The sequence below is a fragment of the Anomalospiza imberbis genome, chromosome 23, assembly GCF_031753505.1.
Source record: "Anomalospiza imberbis isolate Cuckoo-Finch-1a 21T00152 chromosome 23, ASM3175350v1, whole genome shotgun sequence".
NCBI classification, from domain to species: domain Eukaryota; kingdom Metazoa; phylum Chordata; class Aves; order Passeriformes; family Viduidae; genus Anomalospiza; species Anomalospiza imberbis.
This window is the reverse complement of record NC_089703.1, coordinates 5,327,356-5,344,748: the sequence shown is the minus strand read 5'-3', so window position 1 is coordinate 5,344,748 and position 17,393 is coordinate 5,327,356. Positions and strand designations below refer to the sequence as shown.

The 17,393-nt window shown below is 49.9% G+C and overlaps 2 protein-coding genes across 4 annotated transcripts in view; one reads left to right on the top strand and one right to left on the bottom strand.

The window, feature by feature from the left end:
• Positions 1-1,561: 1,561 nt before the first annotated feature.
• LOC137461725 (probable glutamate receptor) lies at positions 1,562-12,990 on the top strand. Of its 2 annotated transcripts, none has more exons than XM_068171411.1 (11): positions 1,562-1,681; positions 3,236-3,347; positions 4,986-5,017; positions 6,027-6,086; positions 6,742-6,921; positions 7,695-7,921; positions 8,185-8,282; positions 8,792-9,009; positions 9,475-9,700; positions 10,129-10,376; positions 11,260-12,990. In XM_068171411.1, the coding sequence occupies exons 2-11, from the start codon at positions 3,275-3,277 to the stop codon at positions 11,359-11,361; spliced, it is 1,464 nt and encodes a 487-aa protein (XP_068027512.1). In that variant the 5' UTR covers positions 1,562-1,681; positions 3,236-3,274; the 3' UTR covers positions 11,362-12,990. The 2 variants fall into 2 exon arrangements, with proteins under 2 accessions (XP_068027512.1, XP_068027513.1); XM_068171412.1 differs by having other exon boundaries at positions 1,576-1,681; positions 3,239-3,347.
• PANK4 (pantothenate kinase 4 (inactive)) overlaps positions 12,974-17,393 on the bottom strand; it is an 18,523-nt gene continuing 14,103 nt past the window's right edge. The window contains exons 13-19 of one of the 2 annotated variants that reach the window (XM_068171409.1): positions 17,238-17,389; positions 16,743-16,798; positions 16,202-16,251; positions 14,891-14,998; positions 14,632-14,732; positions 14,133-14,201; positions 12,974-13,374 (exon numbers count right to left, since the gene is read on the bottom strand). In XM_068171409.1, the coding sequence (XP_068027510.1) occupies positions 13,161-13,374; positions 14,133-14,201; positions 14,632-14,732; positions 14,891-14,998; positions 16,202-16,251; positions 16,743-16,798; positions 17,238-17,389 (750 nt within the window). In that variant the 3' untranslated portion in view covers positions 12,974-13,160. Of the gene's footprint in view, positions 13,375-14,132; positions 14,202-14,631; positions 14,733-14,890; positions 14,999-15,355; positions 15,448-16,201; positions 16,252-16,742; positions 16,799-17,237; positions 17,390-17,393 lie in introns of those variants that run through there. The other variant, XM_068171410.1, reaches the window with a different exon arrangement.

Below are 17,393 nucleotides of genomic sequence, written 5' to 3'. Positions count from 1 at the left end.
ACAATTTTGCTCTTCACCTGTCACTTGACTGAAAAATCACTTCTATTCCTGTCCCAGCAAAGTGCACAGTGAAAGTGCATTTTACTTCCTTGACACTCCTCCTGGAAGGGTTGTCACTCGTGGAGCTGGAAAGGGGCCCTTGGTTCTAATTTTACTATCACTTGGCCACAAGAATTTAAACTCTGAGATACCAAAACAGTAACAAAATTTAGACTGTGAGATATCAAAATGTAAAGCTGACTGTGTTATCACCATAACACGGCGATGGGGCTGGAGGGGTTAAATTTTCTGATCAAATCTTTTCAAATGCTCTTCAGCATGTTTTGTCTGAACATATTCCCTCAGTTTTCCAGGCTGGCTCAGATCTGCACAGCTTGTCTGCAGGACTCAGATCCTGCAGGTGCCAGGGCAGCTCTGTGCAGCAGAGGTTTGGGATGTGCACTGAGCTGACCCCACAGCATCACTGAAGGAAAGGAGGTGAAGCTGCAGCAGAACGTGTCATCTGCCAAGAGGAGCCTCCCGTTGTGTCCCAGCACAAAGCAAATTTCATTAACATTCTCTGGGTGAAAAATCATTCATGTAATACTTTAATTTCGGGCTGAAAAGCTGCAGGGAGTCGCTGCTTTTGTAGCTTTAATGCTTTTGCAGCCTTAATGCTTTTGCAGCTTTTGCAGCTGTCAAGTACATGCAACTTGACAGCTTTGGAAAGTTAATGTTTAAAAGGCCTATTTGTGTCTTCTCAAAGACTAAGTCTCACAATCAGATTATTTTCATCTTTAATCGATTAAGCAGTAATACAATGAATTAATGCACCTCACAGGAGGCAGCATCATGGAGCACTTTAAAACATTTCCCTTCGTTCAGAATTTTAACTAACAGTGTCTGGATTTAAGTCATTAGGGTACATCTGAAGTTTGCCCTCTTGCTTCCAAATTAGTAGCAGCCACTTTTACAGCTTGTTTTGTGACACTACCCAAGACTGACCATTCATCATGTATTTGTTTATTCCTATAAGTGAAATTTATTCCAGCTTTTAAGAATTATTTGGAATTTAATTCAGCAGAAGGTCACAGTTTTGGTATTCATTCTTCTGCTCTTCCTGAGACTCCTGGATGTGCATTTCAGCTCATTAAACGGTAAGATCTGAGACCCAAAGTCTCCAGATCACAAGCAGTGTATTGGACATGGCTGGACATGGGATTTATGGGCTCTGTTCCTCCAGCTGGGCCTTCATGAGCACTGACAATGAACATTCAATTGTGTCTTTCAAAGCTGATTTTGTCTGTGTGATCAACAGGCAGGAAAACGGGCACAGCTGCCGGGGACAGTTCCAAAGGGAGGAATTTTACAGCAACATCACAGGCCAGGAAGAGAATTTTGTGGGTCTTGATGCAGCCTCCAGCTGCTGCACTGAGCTGCTTCCAAAGCCTGGCTTCGGTGTGGTCTCCTCCTTCCCCAAAGCCCCAGGTGTCCCCTGGTCCAGCTGGCACGTTTAGAGGCCACTCCTCCTCCTCCTCCTCCTCCTCCTCCTCCTCCTCCTCCTCCTCTCCCGGGTATTTATCCCAGCACGGGATGCCCAAACCTGTGGGACCCTCATTCCTCTGTGCCGGGCATCCCGAGCTGCTCCCGCACGGACGGACAGACAGACAGACAGACAGACGGCCGGCCCAAGGGAGTCGCTGTAAGTGAGAAACCGCCTTCAATTCTTGCTCTGCTTCTGGCAAGGGGCACAGCCTGCTGCCACCGGCTCCTTCCCGGCTTTTTAACCCAGATTTGCACCCTATTTGCGCTTTTAGATAATCCATAAGCAGCGTGTTTAACAACGTTCTGTTCAAGGTGATGCCGGCAATACCAGCTCTGATCGGTTTGGGTGTTTTTAGTGGAAACCTCTTGAAACAAAGATGATTTTGTTGCATGTACCAAATTGTAAGAGAAAAGGAACAGGAATTTAGAGGTTAAACCTAGCAGGAAAAGCACAGCTCCTCCCTGGCTCAGCTGCTTCTTTTCCCCTTTTTTCCCCCGCGGTTGATGCAGCTGGTCAGTTTTGGTGCTGCTCTGGCAACAGCCAAGAGCAGCAGCTACTTTGTCTAAAAAGTAGTTGTAGGATAAAGTCTGGGTTTGTTGGTTTTGTCAGCTTTTACAGAGATGGGGCAGCTGAGAGGCGTTTTGAAAGTTTTTATTCCATTATCAGTCTCTTGTGAGACACAAGAGATGTAAAAACGCCATTCCATCAGAAGCCAAGCCATTTCCTGGTCACAATGCAATGCATCTTTCACAGTTCTAATGCTCTAAAATATCCGGTCTTTTTGCAAGGCCATATTTTGAAACTTGTTGAAACTTGTTTCTAGTTCAGTCTCTCTCTCAACAATGTCATCTCTATTCCATGGCCTTCCTAAGTGAGCACACCTTATCTCAGTGGTTGCATACAGACGTACAAGACTGTGCGAGCTTTCTGTCAGGTTTTGAAAATTCCTCACAAATCCATTTCCCACAAGCGTTGGCTGATGCACGGCTCAGATCTCAGCCCTCTCCTCTGGGACCCTTTCACAAGGATCAACATTTTCCCATTTGGCAGAATTTTTTAACAGCAGCAACAACAAAATCAGCATTGAAATTTAACCTGGAAAGAACCTTCTGTGGAGGTTTTAGTTATTTCTCTCATTAGGGAAAATGAATGAGGGAAAGTACTGAGCTGTAATGCTAAGAGTTTTCACAGGATGCAGGATTGGGGAAATTTCCTAAAAGCTGATGAGGTAAGATCACTAAATCCAGTGTTTTCTGAGCATCAGTCAGCCACAAGTAATGCCACGTGTAGTATATTTTTGCCTACACACTCTCATAAATAGTAAGTTTTCTTGGGTATTTTTAATTTCTTTTTTATTGTTTCTGGTGCAATGGTGTCCTGTATCTTGTTGGACAACAAATACCATTAAAAATATTGCTGCTGCTTCCTCTCCTGACCTTTCCCTGGGGAGGAACCCACAGGGAGAGAACCACCAGTGAGTAAATCCCCTTTTTTAGGTGTGTCACATACTTTTTGCTACAGTGGGGACTTCACCAGAGCTTTTCTTTAGTATTTGCTCTGGCTGAGCTCAGCAGTGACTCTTTTCAGCCAGAGATCTTGTTTGGAATTGAGGCTCTACAGAAAAAGGAGCAGAAAATCCAGGAGAAACTGATCTCACCCAGTGCTGAGGAACTGTGGAACCAGGTTTAACTGCTTGCCTTTCACCTCCAGCAGGAAGGTTCCTGTAGAGCAGCAGGAATTTCTGCTCCAATGGATAAAGGTCTTCACTTCACAATCTGTGTGGTTACAGCCGTGCTGCTCCTGAGGGAATCGAGCCAGGCAGGTGAGGAAAAGGATACAGAAGTGTTGGCTGCACCCAAACCTGGTTTTGTTCTCCTTCAGAGCATTAATTCCTTCAGGTTTTACCTGCCAGTGCTTGCAGGATTTTGTCCTAATCTCAGAAATTGCTTTCAGGTGGGTTATTAAGAGATTCCCCAGGGCTCACCTTGTGGCTGGGTCTTTGTGAGTGCTGCCCTCAAATGTCTTTGATGTCCCCAAATGTCTTTGATGTCCCCAAGTGTCTTTGCTGCTACAGTTGAAAACCAGATGACAGGGATGGGGAAAGATGAAAAAAGCCAAGAAAAAAAGGGTGGGCTTAGGTGTGGTTACTGTGGTTAAAGCTGCACTTCTGTGAGTTTATGGTCCCTTGAGCTGCAGCAAGATGTGCTGAGGATGGAGGAGAAAACTGAGGTGAGGTGGCCGGTCCTGACCAGTGCCAGGAGCCTTTTCCCCAGGACCCCAGCAAGAACCTCTCTTTGCAAGGCTGGGCAAGCTCAGAGTAGGAGGAGCAAAGAAAAAGCTGTTTTTTTACAGCCACAGACTCTTCCTGCAACCACCAACCTTATGGGGAAGGGAAGGATGAGCCCTTCCCTTTGCCCTGTGCTGCTGCAGCCCTCCAGGAGGATTCCCAGGAGGATTCCCAGGAGGATTCCCAGGAGGATTCCCAGCAGAAGCCTTGATGCTGGGCAGTGTCACTGCCGTGACCTGGGGTTGGTGCTGCAGCCCCATCGCCCCTGGGCCTTTCAGGAGGGCTCACAAAGGGGCTTTGAGCTGGGAGCTGGAGCCCTCGGAAGGCTCTGCTGCCTTCCAAGGAACCCCACGGGGCCTCCAAAAGCTGCTGCTGGCTTTAAAGGGTTTCTAAAGGGAGACAAGAGAACTCCTTTGTGGAGATTTCCAGCCCCCATGGAGAACTGTAGTGGAGAGGGAAAAAACAGGTTTTGTTTTACAATAATGTGGAGTTCAGCACAAGGCCAGAAAATGCAACACCAAAGAAGGAAAAATAAATACATAATGAATGAATATGCTGTTATATTTAGAGAAAAACCCACAGCTTTTGCTTGAAAGAGCAAGAACACCCTGCATTTTTTAGTTTATATTGAGGGATTTTTGGCTTTTGTGCTGTGAATTCTCTGAGTCCAAGGAGCAATGCTAAGCCGATTCTAGAAAAATCATCCCAGGCAATTAATAAGTAATATAATTACAAAATTGTGGTTTTAATCCTGCATCTCAGATGCAGAACCTGCCAGCAGTAAGGGAAAGGAAGAGTAAGAATAAACAGTGTCTGGGAAGTGGGTGGTGAGGAACTTTTGGCTTCTGCTCAGGGGAAGATGGGGCTTGGCAGGAATGGGGGCAGATCTGGGCTGTGTGAGGAGGCAGAAGAGCTGCTGCTGCCCCTCCTCAGGGATGGGCTGGCTGTGCAGGAGTCCCCCAGAGGATGAGGGACGTTAAGTGACATCATTAAGTGACATCAGAACCTCCTGCAGCCCCTCTCTGCTGTCTCTGCCTCCTTTTGTGCCCTGGGGGAGGAAACAAGGGGAGTTTGGGAGTTGAGGGTGGTGGTTCAGACTATCTCAGTGCACTGTGAAATGAGGAGCTGTACATACGAGCCCCACACAAATCCGATTTTATTGTATTTTTCCAGGAGCTGGGAGGAATGACGATGCTGTGAGTAAGGTATGTCTGAGTTCATTAGTGCAGAGCTACTAACGAAGGCGTGGGGCGGATCTCACATATTTAATTCAGAAATAGTGGTCAGAGTGTACAAAGGTTTTCATCTCTAAAGAGTTATTATTTTAAGAACACTGTTCATGGCTGGCTGTGTCACTGTGCTGTTTCCCTTTCTTTGTTTTTGTGTTTGTTTTTTTGACTGAATTTTTTGTCCAGAGCTCAAAATTCAGTTGTGCCCCAGGGAAGAACCTGCCAGTAGCCCTTTTCTTCATGGCTGGTAGAGTTGTGGAACTTGTGATCACAGCTTTCCAGACAAAGCTCATCCCTCAAACCCTTCCAATTGCACAGAGAGAATTAAAACAAGATCATTCAGCTCCTGGAAGGACTGAGGTTTCTTTTGCACGTTTTGTACTGCATATATATATATATATATATATACATTCACACACACATATGCACATCCTTTCTCTCTGTCTAGAAAAATCACCCTGTAATTTCACAATAAGCAGATACATTTAAGACCAGCAAACCTCACAGAATCTGACACTTCACTCGAAAAAGCTACAATTGCCCTGAAGTGGCTTTGATGAGGAATCCTCTCGAGCGAGTGACTGTAAAATTGCAAGATGTAGCTTTAACTCACAGAAGTGAATCCACGTTTTCCTCTCCTCCTCCTCTCAGGTTTCCAACTGTTCGGTGTCTCCTGGAATTGCTCTCTAATGAGACCTTAATTGGCTGCTAATTCTTTTGTCTGCAGCACGAATTGGTCTCTTGGGAAGGCTGCACACACCGTCTGAAGGTGTGCGGCAGCGTTTGCAGTGATTTTTGTTTGCACCAGGCAATGAAGTGAAACGCTGTGATTTATTAATCAGTTCGGAAGCAGCAGCAGCCACTGCAGGTTTAGGGCTGGTTTAACCCCCCTCCACCTCCCAGGTCACCCCAAGATAAGGCCCAGCCTGGTGGGGCCATGCCTGGCACTTGGAAATCCCACTGTTCCTCAACTTCTGGTTTGCAGGGCACAGACCCACGGGGAGCAGGAGAGGGACTTCCAACCCTGACTGTCACAACCATCCTGGTAAGGCCGTGACAGTGGCAGGGAGCAGCTGGAGCTGCGCTTTGCCTTTTATTTGATTCCTTTTATTGATGTGCAGGGGGGGTTTTGGGATGGCCCTGCTCCTGGCAGGGTTCTGGGGGCTGGCTCAGGGCTGTGGAGGTGCCAGCTGTCTGCGGTGGGCACAGGGAGGATTTGGGGGCTGTCAGTGCCCTGGGGAGGCAGCCAGGTCTCTCTGCTGAGCTGCACCTGAGGGGCTCAGTCCCCTGTGTGTTGTTTCTGCCCTGAGGTAGGAACAAGGTAAAGGTCACACAGGGACAAAAACTGGTAATAAAATCCCCCAAATGCATCACCAGGTGCTCCAGACAAGCAGGACTTTCAGGAAAAGCTGCAGCAGTGAATTTTCTGATCCTGACATCAGGCCCTGCCCAGCCTATGCCCCTCACCTGAGGCTTTGATGGGCCAAAATGAAAATATTTGGCTTTTAGGCTTTTGAGAAGAGATTTTCCCTTATTCCTGTGGTGCCCATGGACCTGCAGGATGCAGCTGCCCTGGGGCTGCTTCATCTCCAGGGAATGTCCTCCCAGCGTGGAAATGCGGAGAGGAACAGGGGGACGGATTTGCCAAGGCCGGGTTTAACTCCCCTGGGCTGAGCCGGGTGCGTGTCCCTCCCTCCCAGGAGGATCCCTACGTGATGGTGAGGGGAGCCGAGCTGGAGGGGTACTGCATGGACCTGCTGGCAGCCCTGGCGGGGATGCTGCGCTTCCAGTACCGCGTCAGGGTGGTGGGGGACGGCCAGTACGGCGCCGTGACCGCCGGCGGCAACTGGAGCGGCATGATCGGAGAGATCCTCAGAAGGGTAAGGGCCAGTCCGTGTTCCTGGCACACCCTGCAGGGACACGACGGCAGGAGCAGCTCCCGGGATCCTTAGCATCTGCTCGGGGATTGAGGAACTCGGAGTCGTCCTGTAGAAGGGATGAGCAGCAAGACTTGGAGTTGGGTTTGGCCTACAGGGGTGGAAATACAAGGAGACAGCGGCCACAGCAGGAAACCCCTGTTACAGCCAGGCACTCCCAGGGCTGCATCTGTCTGTCTCAGTGTTTCTCTGTAGCCTGTGAGACCGTGCAGACACCTTGGCAAAACTTATCCTGAGCTTAACCCCTGGGTGAGAGTCATTTCATTCAGAATGGCAATGCCCAGACTCTTCAAGAGATGCTTGAATACACATTTCACCCCATCAGGTGCATTCCCTGTGGCTGTTGTTCTGTCATCTGTGGGGAACACTTCAGTTAAAGCTCTTTGCCCCTCTGAGCTCAGCCTGAGTCAGACAGGAGCAGCCTTTTCTCCTGGGTGAGTAAACCCAGCCTAGCTTCTGCTGCAGAAGGAAACCAGAAGCCAACCAGATACCAACCAGCACCTCACTGTGAATGATTCCACTGGGTGGAATTCCATTCCAGTGATTCCCATGGGAAAGCTGTCCTGTTCCTTGGGGCTCACGTCCCAAGGCTGTTGACCTGAGAAGTGATGCCATTTCGATCAGCCGGGGAAGCGCCTGCTTGAGGAACAGAAATGTTTGAGGGACAGAAATGTTCCCTGGGCTGGGTGGCTGATTGGTTTTTATCTCCTTGGCAGGAAGCTGACATTGCAGTGGCTCCACTGACTGTCACTTCAGCCAGGGAAGAGGTGGTGTCCTTCACCACGCCCTTCCTGCAGACTGGGATTGGGATCTTGCTCCGCAAGGACACGGCCTCCCAGGACATGTCTTTCTTCCACTTCCTGTCTCCTTTCAGCAAGGAGACCTGGACAGCCCTTTTATTTGCTTACCTGCTCACGTGCTTCTGCCTCTTTCTTGTCGCCAGGTACAGATGTATTTGTGTTCCCAGATTGTGTTCAAGTCAGTGCCTTTCTCACCTATGAAGAGATTAGAAAGTCCCAGGGAGCCTTTTGCTCTGAGGAATCTCCTGTACAGCTCTAGTACAGTGGCTAAAAAAGCTTAAACCCTGTCAGATTAAGCCAGCATTAGGAGTGGGATCTCCCCATGAGAAACACCAGATCTCTTGATGGGAATTATTTTTATTTTTCCCCTCTGAATGTCTGGTTTTATCCTGTCATTTTCCCACAGACTGAGCCCGTGTGAATGGAATGAGCCAAAGAATGAAGAGAACCACTTCACCTTCCTGAACAGCCTCTGGTTTGGAGCAGGAGCACTGGCCCTGCAAGGTGAGCTGGGGGGATGCACCAGAGCAGCTCTGGGAGCGGTGGGTTTTTAAGATGATGATGCACCCAGCTCCTTCCCTGACACTGCGGTGAAAAGGTGCCTCAGCAGGGACACTTGGAGCACTAAACCAGTTTGGGAAGGTGTGAGTACAGACCAGCTGGGCTTGATGATTGACTCTGGCTGGGGAATATTTTCTGCTCTGGGCAACCATTGCTCGGGGCAATGCCCAGCTGAGCACGGCAGGGCTGCTTTGTGCGGAGGAGTTGTTTGTGCAGCTTTGTGCCACTGCTGCTGCTCCAGCCCTGCCCTGCAGCGCTGCTGCTCAGACCAGCACAGTGCAGCCCTCCAGGCTCAGGCTCTGTGTAGCTGCAGGGCAGGGTCTGCAGTTTGCCTTTAATTAAAGGGAAGTCTCTGTAACTCAGGCTGCTGGATCTGCAGTTCTTGGTGCGTCTCTGGCCCCGCGTCCCCTCCCGTGTGATTTATGGTGATTTATTGGCTCCCTGTGGTGCAGGTGCCTCCCCCCGGCCCCAGGCACTCTCAGTGAGGGTCATTGCTGTGGTCTGGTGGCTCTTCACCCTGGCCCTGCTGGCCGCCTACATCGCCAACTTCACGGCCCTGCTGAGCTCCGGCAGCGAGCAGCTCCCCATCCAGACCTTCGAGGACCTGGTCAAGCAGAGGAATCTGGAGTTTGGGACACTGGAGGGCTCCTCGACTTTCTACTACTTCAAGGTGCAGAGAATCTCGTTGTGCCCACACACAGGGGCTGTAGGACTGCTCAGCTGGGGCTGAGTCTCACAGCTCAGGCCTCATAACCCCTACAACACCCTCATCACTGTTGACTCCCTCAGATTTCCTGGAATACTTCAAATAATACGATTATTGTTCTGTTCAGCCCTTCCTCCACCTCTTCTCACAGGAAATCAGGCACAGAACTCTTATTTTTATTCTGAATTCTCCTTTAAAAATCTCTATATTCTTCAGGGGCTGCCCTTGTGTACCTCGGGCAGTACTTGTACCCCTGTGTGATGCTTGTCCCCAGTGTTGGGGACAATCTGTGCTTGCAGGGGTTCACACGTGGCTTAAGTGCTCTTCTCCTCCAAACTGTTTTACAACCCTTGCACATACAGGCAGATTTTTGCTTTTTTTGGTGGTTGTCTCACCCTTGAGCTTGACACTTGGATTTTTGGGCTGCAGAACTCCAAGAACCCCATCCACCAGATGATCTATGAGTACATGGAGAAGAGGCGGGAGCACGTTCTGGTCAAGACCTACCAGGAGGCCGTGCAGCGCGTGATGGACTCCAACTACGCCTTCATCGGCGAGTCCATCTCGCAGGACCTGGCGGCCGCCCGGCACTGCAACCTCATCAGGGCCCCCGAGGTCATCGGGGCCCGTGGCTTCGGCATCGCCACCACCCAGGGTGAGTCCCTGTCCCCTGTGCTGCCCCACTCCTTCCTGGGAGGGACAGCAACGGGCCAGAGCCAACACTGCTGTCAGGGTGACCAGGCTGAAAACAGGGTCACTGCTCTGCGGGGAATTAACGCTGGCTCTCACTTTGAACTCTAATCCACAAATATTCCATCTCCTGGTGTCCTTGGCCCCAGGGATGCAGATCCCCTAACGCAATGAGCAGGGGACAGTCTGCTCATGTTCATCCCAAAGCACCTTTGCTCTGCCCTTATCCCCCTCGTGTAACCACCCCTCTGTGGCCAGGGCAGGATCATTGTTAGCCAGGAAAAGCCTTTGGCGGGGGGGCTGTGTTCAGTGACACCTCTGACCCCTTTAACAGTGTTTAACTAAACTTTGGGAGCTCTCCCATCCTCCTCTCTCTCCTCTCCCGCTGCCCAGCATCCCCCTGGACCAAGCCTCTGTCCATCGCCGTGCTCAAGCTGCGCGAGTCGGGCGACCTGGACTACCTGCGGAACAAGTGGTGGGAGAGCAGCTGCCTGCGCCAGAGCCGGGACCGCTGGGGGCCCCTGGAGCCGCCAGCACTGGGGGGGCTCTTCCTCACCCTGGGCATCGGCCTCGCCCTCGGCATCCTCGCTGCCCTGGCCGAGCTCTCCAGCAGCAGCCGCCGCGCAGCCGCGCATGCCAAGGTGGGCCCTGGCTCCTGCTCCAGCTCCCGTCCTGCCCCCTGTGTCCCTCCTTCCACCAAGGTGGGCCCTGGCTCCTGCATTTAATCCTGTCCTGCCCCCTGTGTCCCTCCTTCCACCAAGGTGGGCCCTGGCTCCTGCTCCAGCTCCCGTCCTGCCCCCTGTGTCCCTCCTTCCACCAAGGTGGGCCCTGGCTCCTGCATTTAATCCTGTCCTGCCCCCTGTGTCCCTCCTTCCACCAAGGTGGGCCCTGGCTCCTGCATTTAATCCTGTCCTGCCCCCTGTGTCCCTCCTTCCACCAAGGTGGACCCTGGCTCCTGTCCTGCCTCCCCGTGTCCCTCCTTTCCCCAAGGTGTGTCCCAGCTCCTGTCCTGCCTCCCCGTGTCCCTCCTGCACCAGCCAGGTCCCAGCATTTCCACCCTGACCTTGGTTTTCTAAGGAAAGCTGTGCAGTGGGGCTGGGGTGAGGGGAGGCTGTGCATTTACTCCTTAAAGTGCCAAGATTTCACAGTTTGGAGTGTGGGATGGGTTTGTAGCCTGAACAGCAAAAATATAATATATAGAAATAAGATAAACCCCTAGCACCCCTTCCCCTCCCCCCCCCCCCCCAAAAAAAAATAAACATTCCCTGAACTCCCAAGGCAGCCAAACTGCATTCCACTGCCCTGGGTATTAGAGAGGACAGTAACTGATCCTTAACAAGTTTATTCCCACTGGTGGCCGTTCTTTAGTCATTAGACAAGGCAAACACACACTCAGTGAAATTGCACCAGTGTCCCAGTGTGCCCCTTGGAGCTCCTGCTCTCCAGCCCTCCAAGTGTGCATGTGGAAAAGATGGATCCAAAGAACAACCCACCCACAGCCTTCTCTCCCCCTTTCTCTTTCAGAAATCTTGTTGCTCTGTTTTCACAGAAGAAATCTGCACTCGTCTACGCATAAAAGGAGCCGCCAGACAAAGCCAGGAGACGTCAGGGAAGGCAAATGCTTGAGGAGTTTTTGCTGTGTTAGGGTTGTACCACGTGCTAGGAGCTGCATCAGTGTAGGAAGATGTTTTTCTGCTAGTCTAGAGTGTTAGTTTGCTAATTAAACACACAGAGCACTTCTGGAGTGGTAGTGGAACTGCAGACACAAGGAAATTAAGTGGCTTGGAAGAATTTAAATTGATTAGGGGCAGTGTGGAACTGTGACAAGTGGATAAACTGGAGCTGAGCTGGCCAGGATGGTGGACCCATGTTTAGGTTTGAAGTTCACCCTGTAAGTCCATGAAGGCCTGTAGCAGGAAGTGACTGGGGACAGGTTAATGTGAAGCCTCTGCTACTAATTCCTGTGTGAGGAACAGTCGTGGAACATTAAAGCTCTTGTCTGTCTGTTGGCATCAGGAACAGCAGCTTAAGCATTGCAGCTATAAATAGCCTCACCCTGCCCTGCCTGAGCAGGAGGTGCTGGTCCCTGGGAAGGGAATTCCTGAATCAGAACTGACAGTGCTGCTGTGCAACCCCAAACAGGCCCTCCCTGCACCCCAAAAAGGGAGCCCTTGCCACCAAGGAACCACTGGAGCTAAGAAATGCCAGGCAGGGCTTGTCCTTTGTCCCTTCCCATCACAGGATAAGGGCCACTGTGGGGTGACAGAGAATGTTTTGTTCTCATGTCCCAAGAATTGAGGATTGACAGAGGAAATCCATCAGTACCAGAGCAGGAGTGTGGGGATGAGTCAAACACAGCACAGCCCCAGCTCCCCTGCAAGGGGAGATGTGAGGGTGTTTTGCATCTCTCTCCTGCTCTCAAACAATGCTGAAGTTCAGGGGAACAGTTTTCTCAGCTGCATGTTAAACACCTTCCTCATTAAGCTGTTTTCCCTTTCAGAGCTGGGATGACTGAGGCATTTAAGTCTTAGGGCAAATTGGTGGTGAAATCACTCCATTTATGAACTGCACAGCTGAAGGAGGGGAAAAAGCAAATTGGCTTCCTTGGGAATGGCTGTAATTGCACTGCAGGAACAAAGACACCAATCCTTGTCAGTCCCAGCAGGGAGAACTGAAGGCAATAGAAACCAAGGGGGCTCAGGCTGGAAAGTTTTGGGTGATCCTGAATCCAGCACTGCACACTCCCTGGGAGGGGAACTTAGTGAGACTCTGCTTCCAGCTGCTGTGAAGGAATTCTGTGCAGCTGTAGGACTCCCTCCCTTGTCCCTCCTGCTAATGGGAACAAACAAGGGGTTAGGAATTCCAGGTGCTGGGAAACCAGGGCTGGTCCTTAACTCAGACTGCAACAGCCCTAGCTCAGTCACAGCCTGAGCAACGTTTGTGGGGTGAGAAGGTGGATCAGCCCTTCCATCAACTGAGCTGCACAGAGCAGGACACCTTTAGGTAAGTCTAAAAGCTGAAAATACAACATCAGAAAATGCAACGTCAGGTTCACTTAGCAGTTAAAAACTATTTGGTATGTGCTATGTCACTGCTGGCAGAGTAGGCAGAGATGTATAAAAAAGGTTTCATTGACATTTAAATATATTTCTATATGAATGTCTCACAGAACAAAAAAATAAAGTTTTTTCATCACAAATACTGCAGCATTAAAATAAACACTTACCAAAATAAACAATGAGTGATATACATATATATATTTGAGTGTGTAGACTATAGAGTGAATCATATTGTCGCTTTTTTAAGTCACAAAAGCACAATATAAATACGGAATTTCCTGTGAACTCTTGTCCCTGTTGTAATAAAAATACATTCTTTACAGTTAAAGTAAAACTAGTGCAAGTCCATCGGCCGTGCCAGCTCCATCATTTACAGGGCACTTCGTACTTGAAGATGACGCTGAAGATTTTGCCCCCGAGGCGGTCGGCGAGCCACGAGTTCTTGATGACAGCCAGCTTGAGGCTCTCACACCTGAGCACGGCGTAGTAGTTGGTGTGGATGGCCCTGCCCATGCCCTCGATGACCACCAGGTCCGTCTGCCGCTCCCGCACCAGCACGGCCAGGCCCTGGTCCAGGCGGCTGCAACACAGCGCGGTCAGAGCGGCCACACTGCGGCCACCGCTGCAGCCACTCCTTGGCCACCCCTGCAGCCTCATGGCGGCCACCCCTTGGCCACTCCTGCAGCCACCCCTCAGCTCCATCTGCAGCCACACTGTGGCCACTCCTTGGCCACACCTTGGCCACCCCTCAGCTCCCCCTGCAGCCACACTGCGGCCACCCCTGCGGCCACACTTCAGCCGCAACTTGGCTCCATCTGCAGCCACACTATGGCCACACCTTAGCTCCACCTTCAGCCACACCACAGCCACCCCCCAGAGCTGCCAGCTGGGATTCTGCATGGAGTTACATGTGCCCACAAACGGTGGCACCTGAAAGCCAAGGGGATCGATCTAAATGTTGTTTAAATGCACCTAGCTTGGGATTTTGACACAGGTAAAGTTCTGTCTCCAATAGAGGAACTGATCAGAAGGAAATAGGTTAAACAAGGTGAAATGATGCTTCTATCCCAGGGGGTTTTGGCCACCTGCAGTATCTGACATCAGCTACAACCACAGCTCCTCACCCAGCTGTGTCCTGAACACAAACACCTCATCAAGGGCCAAAAGCTGTCAGGCCTGAGCAGTGGCACAGCTCTGTAAATCCACACTAAGCACCTCCTAATGGGTGTGCAGAAGTGATTCCCAGTGGGAAGGGTGGCTGGGATGCTCCACAGCCAAACCTTTAACCATCCTGCAGCTGAGGGACACAAACCACACAGTGGCACTTTGCCCACGTACCTCAGATCCAGGCACGGAGAACTGGAGCCCGTCTGAACTAACAGCAGCTTCTCATCCCTCAGTGCAGAGCTGTTTAAAAAGAAAAATATTAAACAGCTGCTTCAGCAGGGCCTTGCACATCTGGGAATAAGCCAGAGAAGCAGGAATATCAAACCCTCTTTTACAAAGGCTTCCTTTGCTGCAGGGACTTCACCAGGAAACACAATGTTTCCTTGAGCATCCTCTCCTGGGGACACTCTGTGTGTGACATTCATGGATTTGCCTCTATTAACATAGAAAATTCCTGGTAGAGCAGCTGGAGTGCTTGTCAGGGAAGACACAACAAGAAATATAACTATGGGTGTGCCAGAAAGACCCAATTTCTAAATTTTTCACTTTACTGAAAGCAAATGCTCTGCCTTGGGCTGAGGCTGCAGTTACAGATGAACACTGAAATGCAAAGCCAGGCTGTGCCCAGGATCTGCTGTCCCCAGGGAGGTGTGACAGAGGTGGTGCTTACTGGATCACGGGGTCCATGGCCGCGATGCGCTCGGTCACGATCAGGGACTCGCTGTAGGTGACGTCGTTGAGGGCAGGGCCAGAGTTACAGGCCAAAATCACCTGGGGGGAAGGTGCCAGGAGAGGTCACACAGTCAGGCTCTGGCATTCCAGGTGCTCAGATTATTCCCAGTTTGGCAGGGAAGTGTCCTGCTGGTGGGCAGTGACACCTTCCAGCAGTTACCAAAACTCCATAGGAATTGGCAAGGAAAACCACTCACCTCTGTCCCTCTAGAAAGGAGCTCTCGGACAAAAGGAAAGACTCCTAAAATTATGTCTATCCCACTGTTATCTGCGAAAATTAAGGCACATTTATGAGGGGGACCCTCCTGCAAGAGAAAACCAATGCATTCAGGATGGAGCACCACTCACCTCAGGGAAGTTTGTTATTCACAGCTACTCCTCCAAACCCCCACATTTTATTCCCTCAAACATTTGAGCCTTGGGGTATGGATTGCAGCAAACTCCCAGCACGCACCAGTGATAAACAGGAGGAATGGGGCTCCCTGATGGTGTCTTTGCACAGGGGTTTAAAACAGTTCTTCTTTTAAAACATCCCTCAAGTTCCTGTGCTGTGTTTGAGACAGGACCCTCAAACTCCAGCAATAAAACCTGCCAACTCAAGCCAGGCCTAACTCCAGAGTTAGGCTGTGATCCTGAACGCGCTGGGTGCCAGCTGGACCTACCTTGGAGGGTGTTTTAAGCCAGCCTGGTGCTGGCTGAACAGGATTCCCTTCTGCCAGGAAAGGGCAGCATGGACTGTGGGGGCAGTGACATCCTAAAATGAAAAGATAGTGCCTATTCTCCATTAACCTCTTCATTTGTTCTCAACCTGGTGTTATGAAACTTAGTTCACTCCAGTTCATACCAGCAGAAGAACTGAAAAATGCTTAATTCCTAATAAAAACTGACAGGACAGTGCCTGTAGTTCCCTAATTATCCCTGTTACACAAGATTAGCTTGTGCTTTGTTTTAGGATGGAGCATGTAATGATTTGTCATAGCCTGCTCATCCCCAACCTTTAGGCTGCCATTTTCAACAGACAGATTTACACAAAGACACAAAAGCTTTTTAATGAATCTTAATTAAATGGTAAAAGAGATCACATGGGAAAAAAAAAAAAAAAAAAAAAAAAAAAAAAAAAAAAAAAAAAAAGCTTTGCTAATTGGCAAGTTCATTACTTCCAGCAAGCTCTTACATTAATGCCAGTTTTAGGTTGGCTATTCAGGGGCAGGAACTACTCAAACACTACATTTGGGCCCAGGTTTTTAAATTCAAGGGTCTGGGTGTATGGAAATAAGAGCCCTGATAAGGAGGGGATGCTCTGGAGCAGCTGGGCTCCAGTGGGAATTCAGGGAAGCAGCTTGGGAAGTAACCACGTTTTGAACTAATTCCTTTACTCCTTTCTTATGGTGAATGAGGGATTTGTTTTGAGCTGTCTGAACAGAGTTCTGTTCAAACCCCACGATTACCAAGGTGGTTTGATGATTAAGGTGGTTAATTAGTGGGTTTAGGGCCACCCAGGGTCATACCTTCAGTCGCTCCAGCCACTGGCTGTAGGAATCTTCCAACCAGGGACGTTCTGTGGCACAGACAGAGCAGTGTTAGCTTTTCTTATCAGCAGCCACTAACTCTTATCAGCAGTCATTCTGCACATGGTACAAGCAGGAGGTTCATGCTGCACTCACTGAAGCATTTGAGCTCAGGTTTAGAATGTTCACTGTGTAGGCTGACAGAGCTCCTGAGCTCTCTGTTATGGGAATGACTCCACAAGAGTAGGTCTGAAGTGGAATTTTCACACTAAAATGTGAAAAGGCCTCAAGTGGAATTTTCACACTCAAGCTCTGGAGTGGTGTGAGCTGGGTGTGGACCCCCCAGGACACTGTTCCCTGGCAGGGACACAACAGTGAGTGACCATCTCTGTGTTTAAGGAGAGAGTCTGCAGGTTTAATTCCTTTAGACTACCCTAACAAGCCCTAATGATTCTTTGTCATCTGGGTACCAGAACCCCCACAAACATTCCCACTCTATTCCCTCATGAACATCCAACCACCAGCAGGGATCTCCCCTTACCTTGGAGCTTGGACTTGGCTTCTTCAAACCCAAACTGTGGCTCAGACTCCAGAACACTGGGATAGGAGAGAGACAAAAGGCACACAGTTCAACACGTCCATCTCACATCAGTGGAACTCAAACATTTCTTTAGCTGGTGCCCAGCAATTTTACTGCACTGCTTATATTGGGGTGCCTGTGGGTCCCGGGACTGGGAACTGTACTTTGTGATCATGTTAAAAACAAAAGGTTCATCAGGACATTAAATCAGAGTTCTGATGCCATAAGAAAACAGCCTCAGCAATATACAGATGTTTGCAGGCAGTAGGCTACAGGCAAAAAAGGCATTTTTGAGTCTGCAAACCACCATGGAATGTAATGACTTACACCAGCTGCAGGCTGTAACAGTGCTGTACAAAGGCTGATGGAGAGATTGAGAACTTCATTTTTTAGGAAAAACCCCACAACTGGAGATTCTGTAGCTTAAAGGGTGATGTTAAAGGATGTAACACCTACTCTGAGACTGCCTTTGCTCCCCAGTCAAAGACATTCCCTGCCAGAAGTCCTTTCACCAGTGCAAACTGCCTCTCCTCCCAGTCCAGGGAATCCAGGGACTCGATCACACTCTGGAAACACTTTAAGGCTATTCCATTTTCTTTCTGCTTTACCTGT